The following is a 16,033-nucleotide window of genomic DNA, read 5'->3' as shown; positions in this document are numbered from 1 at the left end:
AAATTGATAATCAATTGTGAAATTCAAATGAATGGCAAACAAAACAAAAACAGTTTTTGTCGTGAATTTTGAGTATACAGTCAATGGAAGCCAACCATTGAATAGTAATATAACGACTGGAATACAGCTCTCAAACACAAACTCATACACGTTATCGACACTACCAGTGCTCTACTGATGCTCTCCAACACAACCACATCATCATTAAGTCCAACCTTTGCATTGAGAGCGCAGTTGTGTCAGCATTTAGAGCACAACATAAACACATTGTACATAAATTTACAGTACTTTGCTTTGCATATTACAGTATAGAATAGCTGTACCAAAAGCACCCGTTCCTTACAACCACACTAACTATGCCTATGAGCTGCTGATCCCATAATAAACATACAATTATTGAATTGTTTTTTTTGTAGAAATCACTCTTAAAATATATTATTTCATTAAATTTTTTCAATAGTTTCCTTTTTTCTATAAACTTAAATTCATTCAATTTTATTGATAAAATCATTTTATGTTTAATATATTCACACATAAGATATTTTCATAAAAACAATTTGCTTTTTAATAAAACAATAATTTAATGTAAAATAAAATAATAGATGCCATAATCATGGTTATCATTCATCAAAATTCATTACATAAAAGCCATCAATCAAAATATTTACAATTAAACATTTATTAATGATAATAATGAGATATTAAAAAGGTTTTTTTATTATAAAATTATTACTCATATATATACAGAATATAATGGTTTAGTAAATAACTAGTAGAGTAATGATGAGTGACTGGCATCACATCATTTGATATATAATATACTTAAAGCCAGTGAAACACAACAAACTCCTGTTTCACTCGTCAGTCAATTGATGGATAAAAATAGCAGTTTTATCTCAAAAAATAAAATAAAAATTGTCTGTTAATCAGTTATAAGTGTAAGTACAGTACAACCAATAAAAAAAGTCATACATAAAAGGAATTGAATAACTTTTCACTGCAAACATATCTCTGAATATTTATCAAGTATTTCAATACAACTTAATAATTCACACGACAGGAGTTTAAACACATGTAAACTCACATATAGTATATATTACGACTGAAAAAGTGTTTTTTAAATAAAGAAAATAAACTTAAGTTTCAGCAAAATTTCTAATTATTATTAATATCGTATTATGAGATATCATAACATTCCAGTCGTACAGTAGTTTATACTTTCAATAATTTATATTTTTCTTTATTTTTATTACTTATTTCAAAATCGTTTTTTATTTTATAATTATTGCTTGTTATACCCCATTAAAGCAATAAAAATATTTTTTTATATTTAAAAAATAAATAAACAACTTTTAATTTAAAGGAAAAGTAAATCTAATTAATGTTATTAAAATTATTGTGTGCGTCTCTCTCTCTCTCTTTCTCTCTCTCTCTCTCTCTCTCTCACTCTGTGTGTGTGTGTTATAAGTCGATGGCATCCAATGTATCTAATTTATTGATATAAATTGATTTGACAATTATTTTTTTAAGTGAAATTATTGAAAACAATTTATAATTTAGACTGAATTTTACATTTTTATGCTAAAATCCAATTATCTCTAAATTTTTCAAACAGTTATATACAGTTTATAAATACATGTATATATATAATATACTAAAACATCAAATTTAATATTTAAATGTTTTTAATTTATCTAAAGCTGACCATAAATATGTTGATCCAATTTAGCAGATGATTGTTATGCTTTCCTTAATGTAATTTACAATGTTTTGTCTGGCATTAGCTGTCAGACAGTGTATATACAATGGCAGCTGTTTTTTGTGAACAATTAGTTTACCGCCGAAACCATTGTTTGTTTGGTTGATTAGATGTGCTAAACAAGTAAATAGATTGACTTTAGGATTACTGTATTTTTACTGATATAGTTGTGGCCCCAAAAAAATCTGATAAAAGCAATACTTAAATAAATAAAAAGTTTTTTTTTCTGTAAAAATATCCGATAATTTATTATTCAAATGGTGTGTTGTTTTTATGTGTAATTATATCGTATAGTTTGTGTCTTAAATAAGAAAAAAGTTTTTTATTCAAAGTGTTGGGCAATGGTTTTTAAGTATTAAATTTATAGATTGTAGGGATTGTTAGGTCTGATTGGGTCTGATATGGGAAACATTATATAACTTGTTAAGGCATAAGTCGTGTCATATTACCAAACAATTTTAAGTCTCTCTCTCTCTCTCTCTCTCTCTCTCTCTTACGGACCTCAAAAAAAATTTAGTATAATCTGAGCAATAAATTTAAATAACATATGAAAGATAAAAGTGAACAATCATTCAAATTATACGCTTAAGACATTCCCATATAATCACACATAAAAATTATAGTCTCTTTGACTTTTAGTGTTTGCATTTATAAAAGGAGAAAATATTTTTTCTCTTTGCTTAACATCAAATTGGAAACGCATACACAATAATATATAAATAAGTTATAAAATATTATTATTATTTCGTAAATATATTTACAGCCATTAATAAAAACAACAAAATTTTAGACATGAAAAAAGCACAAGTATTATCGTAATTATAATTTATTATAAGAATCAACAAATTAATGGCCAAAAGTCATGAATTTGGTTCATATTTATAGTGAATTTATGAGATGTGAGGCCAACCCATACTTATATATTGAATATATATATACTGTATATACAGATCCAGCTGTTCATCGCTAAGAGTGCGGTCACAATGACTGAGACTTTATATAATATTAAACAATAGCACTGAAAATACAGTACAGTATAACAATATAATATTTACTAAAAAATTAATTGTTGCTATAAATTATAACTATTGTATATCATGTAAATTATATAAAAAAATTGTTTTTTTTCATTTAGCATCTAAATATTATTTTTATTATACAATTTGTTGTTTTATCACATCCGGCAGATATTTTTAATACTAGTATACAAAATATATGTTACATTTCGGTAATTATAAAAAAAATCAATCGTTCAATGAATAAAATACATTAATGCCATACTATTTATTGATTTACTGTATAACATACAGTGTATATAAATAGTTAAAATTAATATATTTAATATATACCTTACAACTTGAACATTTGCTAACCACAGATATGTTAATTATATAATAATTTAGTGATTTTTACTAAACAATTTTTTAAAAAAATAATTGATTAAATCTAATGAATATTTAATTTTTCAATTGAATAAATTTAAATTTTTAATGTTTTCTAATTCATTAATATTATTTAATCTACAATTATGTTTAATAACAATCTTTTCGTATCTCAATTTAACGGAATTAACGAATCATATTATAAAATAGAAAAAATATTATTTTCTCTGAAAAATAAATTGTTATTAAAGCAGTATATATTAACATTATTTTGTATATATTTATTATATAAACATTACAACAAAAATTATATAATAAGTGAACAAAACAATTAACAAACATTATCACATGAAAAAGATATTATTGTTACTATTTTTAGGGGTATTTTATAGATTGTAATTAATTTTTGTATACAAAACAAAAATAAGTTATTATTGATAAATATCTGCTTTTTTAGGCGTCAAAAGAGTTTATTTTAAAAACTTTTTTCTTTCTTTTGTATATTCATTAAAAACAACAAAAATATGTTTATTAAACAGTAAAAATGAAAAATATTAAAACAAAAAAATTGTAAAAAAATAAATTTTAAAAACATTTTTTTCAAAATATATAATTGAAATTATTATCTCTTATTTCTAATCGCATCAAAAATATTTAAATAGTTTTTCAAAGATTTGTTTTTTAAAATTATCGTTAGTTAGATATATATATACGGTATATACGTTATGTATTATATTTTTCAATTACTTAGCAGACAAAAAAAGTTTTATAATGCATTTGTCTTTTGAAAATAATATAATGGCAACGATTTAATAAAAAATATTATTAAATGAATATATAATATATTTTGTCTATTTTTAAACAGTCGATATTAAATACATGTATTATAAAAGTTCATTAATAGATAAATAATATAATAGACAACTTTATGTGATAAATGACTTGAATAGATGTCTATGAAAGCAGAAAATTATTATACATTAGATGTCTAATCAAAACAATCACTTTATTATCAGATGGACTCTTATTTGAGTAGACTTTGAGCCAACCTTTCAAATGCCTTTTAAAAATAGAAAAGAGTTATTAATAGAAAACAATTAACTAATGGATAATACTTTTTGATATATAATAATAATAATTATTATCACACAATAATTTTTTTTACCTCTATCTCTGCCAATGCATCAGCAGATATCTCAGTCCTTAGTGGTGACTGTTGTTGTGGTAGAAAGATATCGGCATCATCTGACCCGATGGCCGATGAACTGGACAGTGAAAGTCTATCAGATGCAGCACTCGGCAGTCGGTGTCGGTTCCTATTATCAGCACATGTGCTAAGAGATCGTGGCTTATGTTTAGAGGAAAGAGATGTCGACGAAGAACTAGTTTTGCAACAACTCGTGTCCGGCATTTCATTGACAGCTATTCTTTGTGTAACACTCGGCATATCTTTAAGTGTGTGTTGATTAAGATTATTATCGTCTTTAATGTAACTTTTTCTGCGATTTAATTTATTTCCGCAATTATTATTATTATCAGTCAAGTCGTCGGGAATTTCCCAGGAAAGTCGTCCCAATTCTACAGAAGATTTGGCCCTCTTTGTTGATCCCCACCGACCTCTGAACAGTTTGTCGTCAACAAAGTTGCCTAAGAATCGCAACGGACTTCTTCTAGTTTTAGGTGTATTGCATATCAATCCCTCATCTATTGAACTCTTCTTAGAGCCACCGAAGCTGCTCTCAGGAGTGTTACAATTGCTAGAGTCTAACATATCTATGGTATTCACACTTTTGTTTACATTATTACTACTCTTCAATGGAAATATTACTAAATAAAATCAAAATTGAATGTAATTTTTTTTTAGAAAAAATACGGGCAGTTATTAATGCTATAAAAGTTATAGAATTTCCTGGAAATTTGATTTTTTTAATTTCCCATCAAAACATATATGACTTACGGGAAGGAATAGATGAGGCGGCTCTCAGTATTTGTGACTGTGTTTTATGTTTAAGTCTGGGACTCGAAAAGATCTTTTTTGCCGTTTTGGTCAATGATTTTTGTTGGCCGACATCATTGGTTGGCCCGAAATAATCGGTAGAACTTCTCTGCAATCCGTGCATCTCTCCATCATTGTTAGAGTTGTCGTAGTCTAAAGACGTCCTCTTTGGAAGTGTTGCTAATCTAATCTCTTCCTGTCTTCGACTGCATAGTCTATTGAGTGTGTCTTTCCTCGACTCATAACTGTTATCCAAATCTATCGACCTATCGATGTCCTGAAGTCTATTTAGAAAAGTGTATTCAATTGAATTCCTGACAATAATTATTGTTTACAAAAACCATTATTTTATTACTTATTTGTTTGCTCTTCAGTAAAGTCTATCCTTTTTTCTGTGTTTTTATTATTTGGTAAACGGATTGATGGTTTGTACGAACGGATGAGCTTTTTTGAACTCGTGTTATAAATCTCTGGCTTTTAAATAGAAATAAATAATAATAATTTTATTATTATTATTATTAATAAAAATAAAAATGTAATAAAACAAACAAATTACACTATAATTGCATTCTTGTACTTAATTTATAGATAAATTTGTTTTGGAAATTATTTATAAATTAATTTATGACAGAGTTTTGACCAATTATTGTCATAAATTATTACTTAACCCTCCTATGGAGTGATGACCCAAATTAGTAATAGGTTTGCAAACAAATTTTATTATAAAATAAATACAATATACAAATTAATACATATATGCAAAATGTTTGGCATAATTTTCTGAATATTTTAATATATTTTAGTATTATTATTATTATTATACTAATACTTTATTATTAAAATAAATATAAAAATATTTAATAGAAATGTATTTTATAGTAAATTAATTGATCTATAAAAACCCTAAAAAACCATTAAAGCGTTTTGCGATAAAAAAGATTAATGTTATCCTAAAATTATGTTAAATTATCTGATTTTTGTTTTTAAATAATCAAAATTGTGTCAATCACTGGGTATATCCCAAATAAAAATATCAGCCATTAATATAAGTGTTGAGCTATTGAATGGCATACCTGTTCTCGTCTAAGAGATTCAGCATTTCTGAGTATCTCTTCGTGAGCCTCTTTGGTCGCACTATCGATAGAAATATCACTTTTGTCGCCTTCATTGTCATAATTGAACTGATCTTTGTCTCTGTTTTTATGACTTCTTCTAATTCTTAAACGAGATCTAAACTCTTCAAGCGATTCATTATTATTGTTGTGAAAGTTGTCGTCAAATATTTGCATTTTGTTTAGCGATGAACGCGATGACCGAATTTCATCCAATTTTCGCACTGTTTGTCGGAATTTTAATTTAAATAAAAAATAAATTTAATTATTGCATATATTTATTATCAAATTTATAAATAATTTTTGAAAATATCATTTAAAAAATTGATAAATTAGATTATATGAGATTATTATAATTATATCAATATTTATAAAATAGTATTATAATACAGTTTATAGATAAAATTATAATTATTTTTATAGAAAAATAATATTTTCTGTTATTAATTTATAAAATTAATTTGTTTATGTTTTTTATATGTTTTTCAAATTATTATATTTACTTTTTAAAATTTATAAATTTGAATTATTGCATATCTTGTAAAAATATTTAAAAACTTAATATACATAAATATTTTGTAAATTTAATTGCATTTTTACTTTTAGAGCAAAACAGGATTCGTAAACAATATTTCATTTCACTCTAATTTTCGCCCAAATGTATGTCAAAAATTTTCTTAAATAACATATATTATGTAAAAATGCAATTAATTGTTATTAATAACAGAAAAAATTAGTTTGACTAAAATCAACACAATTTACAACATAAAGCAATATTAAAAATGCAAAAAAATGTAAAACTTTTTTTTAATGATTATATTAATTAAAGATTTTATCTTTTATATATAATAGATAATTTGACATTATAATTATTATTAAAATAATGTTTTGATTTATTATAAAATTATATATAGAAGTATATATTAAAATTTAAAAATATAAATTAATTAATATAAATTGAGATAATTATATTAATGAGTTTTTGTTTTAATTAAAAAATATTATGATTAATATCACATCACTTACAGCAGCGATTAGAGCCCAACGAGTGACACGACTCGGAGCTGCTTCTGGATATGGATGACGACAGATCACCGCTGAAGTCTAATTGATGAAAATCGTCGGAATCATCACTCGATGGATCACTTGTACGACGTATCGGTGGAAACTATCAATTAATTTAAATCAATATTATGTTTAGGACAGCAAACAAAACAAATGTCAAACAAATGAAAGCAAAAATAACAGACACGAGTGGCTGACAGACTCTTTCGGATGTGTCCGTCACCTCTTGTCTTCTCGAAATACTTCATACACGGAGACTCTCGTCTATAACTCATAGTTGTTGGTAATTATCAGAGTTATACACCAATCAAACAGAAGACAACAAAAAAATAATTGATCACAAGATTTTAATTTTAATTAATAATAATTAATGGCATTTATATATATATATAAACAAATTGTATAACTTTTTTAAGAAACTACAGAACTATAGAACCGAAACAAAACTTTCAGAGAAATACTTTATTAAAAGAAAAAACATTCACTTATTTTTAGTAACAATTCTTCTAAAAATTCTGCGATTCTTGTGTCAAAATAATATATATAAAAAAATTCTTAATAATAATAATAATAATGTGACACTACTTTGTATATCTCAAACAATATTCAGTTGTGATATAGAAAACTAGTAACAGAATAGTGATATTTGAAAAGTTTAATTAATTTAGTGAAAAAGCAATGATTTTTTTGGATCTAAGCGATGACTGAAAATTAGTGATCAAATGTTTATTTTAAGAATTGGACCGTAAATATGGCACATAATCAGTGAAGACTTTTTGCGTTTAAACATTTCAAACATCTCATTATAATATTCTGTGTGTTAATCATTGAAATAACTATATTTAAAACTTTTTGGCTTCTCTTGTATTCCGTATATAGCATTGCATAGCATTTAAATAGCATTTAAATAGCATTGACATAACATTGCATATCATAATACAGTATATTGTAGTGTATTATAAGTTAGAGTAGTATAGTATCACCCGTTCCCCTAAAAACCAAATAACACACTGAGTTCGTGAAAAAGGGTCTGGTTTTGATAATAATAATAAAAATCAATGACTTATTATTGCTATTAATGTAATGCATCCAAAATCTTATTTTTGTATTTAAATGACAAGAAAAGTTTTTTAAACAAAAAAAAATAATTATTTTAAATACTCTCTCAAATGTTTATCAAAAGAAAAGTTAAGAACAAAACAAAAACCTATTTATTAGAATAGAGATCACGAGTTATATATATGCAAAATAAGTGAGACATTAGTGTATAGTATTTACTGTATTATTATTATATGAGTTGAATATAATAATAATTGTTAGGCATTTTTGGAGACACACACCGACTCCGACACCAATTTATAGTGTATATACAACTACTTCTATAATATATATATATATATATAATCATCAAAAACAAGCAAAAAGTCTTAATTTAATTTTTAAAAATAACACAATATTTAGAGTAATAAATTGGCAAATGAACAAAATAAATAATATATTTCATTAAATATTATCTCATAATACAGTATATATATATTACATGATAAACATTTAAAAAGGTTTTTATGTCCCAAAATTTTAATGATATTTTTCTTAAGACATTTGTTTGGATCAAGAAATCCATAAAAATAGTTTTAATATAAAATGTGTTCACAAAAATAATGATTAGCGTTTAGTAAAAATAAATAAATAGAAAAATTATTAATTTTAACAAAAATATGAGATAATTTGTTACATATATAAACTATATATATATATATATATAAAAAATTTTAATAAAAATACTTTACATTAAAATATATTGAATTTGAAAATTTATAACATATTATTTATAACAATTATATAATTTATAATAATAATAAAGTGGTTATAATTATAATTTAACAATTGTTTTTAGTTTTAAAGTGTCGTAGAAGTGACCGGATTGATGCCGTGAACCAATAGAGTTGGCGGCAAACTTGTTGTCAAAATATCCAAACGTTGCAAATATAACAGATAGTCGCCACTGTTGGCCGGCGGCGGCGGTAAATACATGAATACCACCGAAGTATTGTGACTGTGCTCTTGAATCATATTGTTTACACTTTCTAGATATTGATTGGTTAACACAAATCGTTGGGGACTATCGTTAAGCGTTAAATTTGTTTCATTCATAAGATCGGTTTCGGTTGGACTCTGTGAGCCATTACTGACATTAGTTAATGAAGTTAATGACTGATCCAAAGGTGCTGTCACGTGATCCCAAATAACAACATGAATGGTGGCATCAATTCTAAGCATTTGCAGAATTTGTTCCCATTGTCTCCTTAAGAGTGAAACGTCTTTAATCTTTGAGTCGACACACATGAATACTCGCACTTTAGTCGCTTGTTTCCAACCGGGAACCATATGCAACACACACGCCAATTGCATCAGAAATAGCCAACAATTGTCAATATTTGTAATGGATGTCTGCGGACTAAAGTAATTGATTGGCCAGACATCGATATATGATTGTGAGGCCACAACCATATCCTATAACAACATTTATTGTTAAAAATATTTGGAAATATTGTAAAATCCAAAAATGCAAACCTTATTGAATAGATGGAAATGACGAGCGACACAAACATTCTTCTGAAGCCTAAATACCGAGTCGTAAAGCATTGAAACGTATTCTTCGGGTGTAAACGGTCGCTGATTATTGTCTTCACGCAAAGATAAGAACACATTTCCGCGCAAAAGAATATCTTTTAAATTATGATAAATTACATTATTCTCGAAGAAATCGCACGGAATTTCATCGTCAAAGAAACCAAATAATATGGTGTTTGGCTTCATAGCACCCAAACCAGCAATTCTGGACAACTGATGCAATCCGTCCCTAACAGTTGATGCCAATGTCACCTCAACAAAAGCTTTAACTTTAAGTTTGTCCAAAAGTTTCAGCCAAAGAGGATATTCTTCGAGAACCGGATCAGAATCAAAGTCATCAAATGAGCCAACTTTTACGTGACCCAAAATATAGAGACCACTCTTTTTGAGGTCATTGACAAAACTAATCAATGGTATACACGATCTGGGATTAGATACCATCAACAAAAACTGTGGTCTCCAATATTTTACATGATCTTTACGACTATCCAATAATAGAAGATATTTACGGACCTAATATATGTTGAATAAATTACCAATAATTAAAAAAAATTATTTTTTTCATATAAAAATCAGATATAATTTATACCTGATGGAAAATTAACGCTTGACTTATAGACCCCCAGCGGACAGGAGGCGACCGTATGTGGAGTGCAATTACCAAAAGCAAACACATTATTATTGTTATTGCGGCGTAAAGAGGATTAATCACAAACATCATTGTAACACAACCTAACATTCCTATAGATGTAGTCTTTCCCGAAAAATATTTAAAAGATGGCCGAAAATTAGGTGCAGAGGTTAGTGTCAACGAAAGACAGGCCAAATTGATGGCGAAATAGGACAACAAGAAAAATACTGATGTGATTTGAGCGATCAAATTGAGCTTATTTATCAATATAATACATTGCACTGTAAACCAGGTGACAATAACTGCTGCAATTGGATTACCCGAACGGGAATATCGGACAATTGGATTCAGCATTTTACCGAATAGATGGTCTTTGGCCACAGCTTCGAGCACTCGCGAAGCGCCAATCAAATTGCTGAGTGCCGCCGATAGTGTAGCCGAAAATATACCGATTGCTATAAATGGCGGCCAAAAGTTTATATATTGCATGTATAAATAGTTGTTTTGCAAAAGTTCTCTATAATAAATATAAATTTTGATTACCGGTACTGTGATATTAAATAAAATAAAACATTTTAAATAAAGCTTACCGAGGACAGGTAGCTCCCGATAGAAACACCAAAATAATATAAGTGACAAATGTAAAGCCGACAGCACCTAACGTTCCTCGTGGTATTGATTTTCCAGCGTCTAGAGTGAACGCAATTAAATTTATCCAATAAATCAAATTTATTTAGAGTAGCGGTAATAAAAAAAAGTTACCTTTAAGCTCTCCTGACATATTAGCACCGGCCATAATACCGGTAACTCCGCTAAATAACACACCAAATACAACGGGAAAAGTTGTAAAATCATTTGTAGTGTAGTCAACACCAAATTGAGCTAGGATAATTAATTATTGATACATAAACATTTTAATAATTTTTTTAATTTATCATTTTTAAAATAAAATAAATAAATAATTACGGTTTAAATTATCTTTGAAAGTAGTCCACTCAAAACTGGTAAAATTAACAACACTTGAGTTGTACTGATGTCTAAAATATTGATTTTCTTCGGGAACTTCCAGTGATAGCGGACTTTGAAACAATAGACTAACAATTACGGACATTGTGCTGATCATTACGATTACAAATATAATGACAGTTGTCTTAGCAAACACTGAGGCGCCGATCAAACAAATCAATGTATTAATTATGTTTAAAACCGATCCGTAAAGTATTGAATGCCAGTGACTGGCCGGCAATATGGCGGCGATTCCACCGGACGGACCAAAATTATTGATGATTCCTTCGACACAACCGGTAATATATAGGGCACTGGAAAATACATTTGCGATAAAAAATAGGGTTCCGATGCTTCCACCGAATTCAGGTCCCAACGCACGGCTTATCATAACTTTTAAATTACCGTAAAAACAAAATACTGTTACCATATGTTATCAAAATTTTCAATCATAAGGACTCACAATAAGCACCGCCGCCTTCAATCGCACCATTAGTACTAATGGCACAAATCGATAGCACTGTAAATACTAATATACTATACGCTAACACTAACTCTAATAAAGTGGTCAAAACACCGGAATTGCCGACAATAAAGCCTAAAATTATTATTATTACAGATATTAGAGTTGAGGACATATCCAGAGATATCATATGATATATGAATATTCAAAATACAAACCAATTCGCAGAAAAAGAATTGCACTAAACATTGACAGACATACGGGTGTAAAGACACCGGAAAAAGTGGTCAGATTTTTATGATCCAATTGACGAACAGGACTGGATGTGCTTCGATCGGGACTCGATTGGCCACTCAGGTTACGGAATAGCCTATAGTGACAATCATTTTGTTTAGCATTAAAGATATGAATCTTATTGTCAATAAAGACCTGATATGTCTGAGAATAGGTGTCCTCTCATTCTGGTTAAGACGCGATTCTCCCGATTCCAGCGAAACGGTCGACTCCGACGGACTCAACGAATTGGTCACAGGATTGACTAATGGTTTGTCCAAAATAAGACATTTATCACTACTATTGTAATCATTATTGTCTAAACTGTTTTCATTAGATAATGAATTAAACCCACAAAAGGATGTCATTCTTCGTGAGTGATATTGTTTTTGATGAGATAACAGATCTTCAAAAGTCAACAAACAATCACTGAATGGCAACGAAAAACGCCTCTCGACGTCGCTATCACTTCATTCGGACCAATCAAATGGTGAGACCTATTGCTGGTGACAACACAAACACAATACCTGTTTAGTCAATCATTGTTACTATCAATCAATCTATCATTCAATTCATACTAACATTAAGTTTATATCAAAATATTAGGTTTCAATTCATATCATATTTACCAACAAATAGTCAAATAAAATATACAAACTATTTGTGGTTTAAATGACAGACAAAATAAACTTACGGTAAATGTCTATCAATTTAATTATAAATGGTTTTTATGTTTTTAAACAAAAAAATAATTGTAAAATATTATAATAAGTCATAATTAATGCAAAAAATAATGATTAATTGATTTCAATCTATACCTCAGTCATTGAAACACATGACATAATACAGTCACGAAAGTCAACACAAAAAAATAAAAATAAATTTATGACAACAATTGATACTGAAATGCACTAAACAGCGCATGAATTGTACTAAAATGTATATCATTTATGTAATGTATTTATGTATTGCGTCAACACTTACTTGTGTTGTGTTTTTTAATGACAATTCAATAGACATTTGAAAACAACAATTCAGTTATTTTATTGTATGTATTGCTTGACTGACTGTTTTATTGTGAGAAAGTGTTTAACCGATTGAGACATCAATTGATTGATCACATGTTAACACAAACCGTTTTCAGTGATTTTGTTTAATAGTCTAAAATCAATTGATTATTATATAATAAAATGTAATTAAATTTGTTTATGTTGTTGACTATTACAATAAATGATCAAGGTAATTATCCATTTACAATTATGTAATATATTTGAAACAATATGTTTGACAAACAGGTGTAATAAATGTTTAAACACTTGTAAACAAAATATTTTTATTTTTATTGTATAATTTAGTCTAAAATAATATAATATTAAATGACATTTATTGATAATATTTTATTATCATTATATCATATATTTACATAAATCTATTAAATAAATATTAATATATAATTAAAAAATATTCATATGATATTTAATATATGATAATTAATATGTAATTGCAGTACAAAAAGTTTAAATATTTTTGTTTACAATAGTGTATGTCTAAAGTACATATATTTTTATAATATTATGATAATTATAAATTATGATAATATTTGTAAATTTAATTAATAATTAACATTTAGTCTCTTATCATTAATTATTATTATTTATATAATTTTTAATTATTTCCTAAACAACTAACTTTGACTATTATATTGATGACATAACTATGCTATTTATTATTAGTGATATTATTCATTGAATTATTAAATGAGCTTGATGATAAATAATAATAGTTGCAGTAACTATCATTTATTCAATTAGTTATTATTTTATGTATTCATTGTCATATGATAATTGTTATCATAAAATAAGATTAATAATAGTTAATAATAATTAATGAATGTTATATTAATCACTACTATGTGGTAATGTTAATATAAAAATAATAAAATTTGATTTATTTAATTTAATAGAGTTTTTTGTGGTAATTTTAATGCTTGTTTATTCACATTTATTGGTTATTACTAATTATAAGACATTTTAAAAGTACAATGCATTAATTATGCTAAATTATTAATATTTATATAATAATATTATAGATTTTATTTGATAAACTAAATGTTAAAATTATATATTGTATATTAAAAGTGATTTACAAGTTATACAGTAAGTATTTATAATTTGTAGTAATGAATGTACAGGTATTTGTAATATAAAATTGAATTGCATATATGTATATATGATACAGTATAATTGATTATTATATTATTAAATTTATTTATTTAAGATATCATACATTTAATTAATTAAAAATATAATTTTATTAAATCAATGTAATTAGTTTGAGCATTTTGCGAAAAATATAGTTAAAATTAGTACCGGTAATTTTTTTTTATTTATATCGATAGTTATTTTATATTTTTTATATATACTGTACAAACAAATAAATAATTAGGATTTATATCTATAGTATTTATTTATGAGATTAAAATACAATGAATGCACAAGAAGTGAATCAATCGATGATTGGATGTCATTCTTATGGTATCTTTTGGGATATCGAGAATTGTGGTATTCCTCAGTTGGAAAGAGCGGCTACTGTTGTCCAAAGTGTCAAAACATTTATAAGAAGCAAATTTGAAGGACTGGTCGGTGAACAGCCGGAGCCGTGTGTGTTCTACTGTTCGTGTGACACACGAAACTTGGATCCCCGACACGTGGAAGGGCTTAACCGAACCGGTGTCGACATTCTGCACGTGAATCCGGTGCGCGTACCGCCTAATAAAGTCGACGCCGACACTAAGCTAATGGAATGCATCCAGAAGTTTGTCGATCACCACAACAACAAATGTGCCGTTTTTGTCATCACCGGTGACATTGACTTTGCACCGGCTATTCGTTCAGCTAAACGGCGAGGCTTTCAAGTAATACTATTGTATGGATCTAATTGTTCTGAAGATTTGAGGAACTGTGCCACAGAAGCCCATTCTTTCTATGATATCATCAGTAGTCGCGAAAAAGAGATTCGCTTAAACAATACTCGTGTCATAAGAGATACTTTACCCACTATTTTGCCACATTTGGCTAATGGACCAAATGTTGCCACCACTTCCAATAGATTGGTCAATGTTTCGTTGGCAACTAACGAGACAATTAATACAGATGTCTCTCAAAAGGAAAGTAATATATCACCTAAAAGACAAATACGACAACAAATTAACGATTCAACTGACAAATTGGTTGAATTTGATCCGAAAAAGTTATCAACAGTTCTGGAAGTGACTGGAGTTGAACGACATATAGCTCTTAGAGTACTTGAGATTTGCAACGGAGACGTCGAGATGACTATCAATACAATAATCAGTGATTAAATATAATGTGTAAAACATATTTAACATATAACTGGTCTTATTATTACAATTTTTTTATAAAATATTTTGACCATAAAATTATCGCACAATTGCCTGTACTTATAACAAAAAATGATTATTTTAATTATAATATATACAAGTTGTATAATACAACCAATTTTTAACTAATGATTATAAATTTATATGTTTTTTGTGTGTGTTTTAACAATTGAAGCTGTATTTCATATTAATTCATAAAAATTATTTTTCATGTATTAATATTAATAAAGATTTTAAATACTGAATTAAAAATTTTCTAAAATTGAATTTAATGAAAAAAAGTTATGAATTAAAAAAACTACTGTATATTATA

At 27.0% G+C, this 16,033-nt stretch overlaps 3 protein-coding genes across 9 annotated transcripts; 1 reads left to right on the top strand and 2 right to left on the bottom strand.

Annotated features, from left to right (window-relative positions):
• Positions 1–4,153: 4,153 nt before the first annotated feature.
• LOC128962697 (uncharacterized) lies at positions 4,154–7,589 on the bottom strand. Its single transcript, XM_054309099.1, has 7 exons — positions 7,500–7,589; positions 7,276–7,417; positions 6,211–6,473; positions 5,493–5,611; positions 5,099–5,421; positions 4,307–4,968; positions 4,154–4,201 (listed from the first exon to the last, which is right to left on the bottom strand). The coding sequence occupies exons 1-7, from the start codon at positions 7,587–7,589 to the stop codon at positions 4,166–4,168; spliced, it is 1,635 nt and encodes a 544-aa protein (XP_054165074.1). The 3' UTR covers positions 4,154–4,165.
• Positions 7,590–9,155: 1,566 nt separating this feature from the next.
• On the bottom strand, positions 9,156–13,197 carry LOC128962927 (solute carrier family 12 member 9-like). Of its 6 annotated transcripts, none has more exons than XM_054309350.1 (10): positions 13,139–13,197; positions 12,477–12,823; positions 12,266–12,417; positions 12,048–12,182; positions 11,546–11,977; positions 11,342–11,461; positions 11,170–11,269; positions 10,538–11,096; positions 9,889–10,461; positions 9,156–9,828 (listed from the first exon to the last, which is right to left on the bottom strand). In XM_054309350.1, exons 2-10 carry the CDS (start codon positions 12,686–12,688, stop codon positions 9,214–9,216), a joined length of 2,898 nt encoding a protein of 965 aa, XP_054165325.1. In that variant the 5' UTR covers positions 12,689–12,823; positions 13,139–13,197; the 3' UTR covers positions 9,156–9,213. The 6 variants fall into 6 exon arrangements, with proteins under 6 accessions (XP_054165325.1, XP_054165327.1, XP_054165326.1 ...); XM_054309352.1 differs by lacking the exon at positions 13,139–13,197 and adding an exon at positions 13,015–13,037 and having other exon boundaries at positions 12,477–12,817; XM_054309351.1 differs by lacking the exon at positions 13,139–13,197 and adding an exon at positions 12,903–12,962.
• Positions 13,198–13,304: 107 nt separating this feature from the next.
• LOC128962296 (meiosis regulator and mRNA stability factor 1-like) lies at positions 13,305–15,763 on the top strand. Of its 2 annotated transcripts, none has more exons than XM_054308667.1 (2): positions 13,305–13,559; positions 14,781–15,763. In XM_054308667.1, the coding sequence occupies exon 2, from the start codon at positions 14,806–14,808 to the stop codon at positions 15,679–15,681; it is 876 nt and encodes a 291-aa protein (XP_054164642.1). In that variant the 5' UTR covers positions 13,305–13,559; positions 14,781–14,805; the 3' UTR covers positions 15,682–15,763. The 2 variants fall into 2 exon arrangements, with proteins under 2 accessions (XP_054164642.1, XP_054164643.1); XM_054308668.1 differs by lacking the exon at positions 13,305–13,559 and adding an exon at positions 14,458–14,476.
• The last annotated feature ends 270 nt before the right edge of the window (positions 15,764–16,033 follow it).

Source organism: Oppia nitens, unplaced genomic scaffold, assembly GCF_028296485.1.
Source record: "Oppia nitens isolate AA-2021 unplaced genomic scaffold, nextdenovo-longstitch-racon4-pilon3 scaffold6_pilon_pilon_pilon, whole genome shotgun sequence".
NCBI classification, from domain to species: domain Eukaryota; kingdom Metazoa; phylum Arthropoda; class Arachnida; order Sarcoptiformes; family Oppiidae; genus Oppia; species Oppia nitens.
The sequence above is the reverse complement of the archived record's forward strand: the minus strand, read 5'-3'. Positions and strand labels throughout refer to the sequence as shown.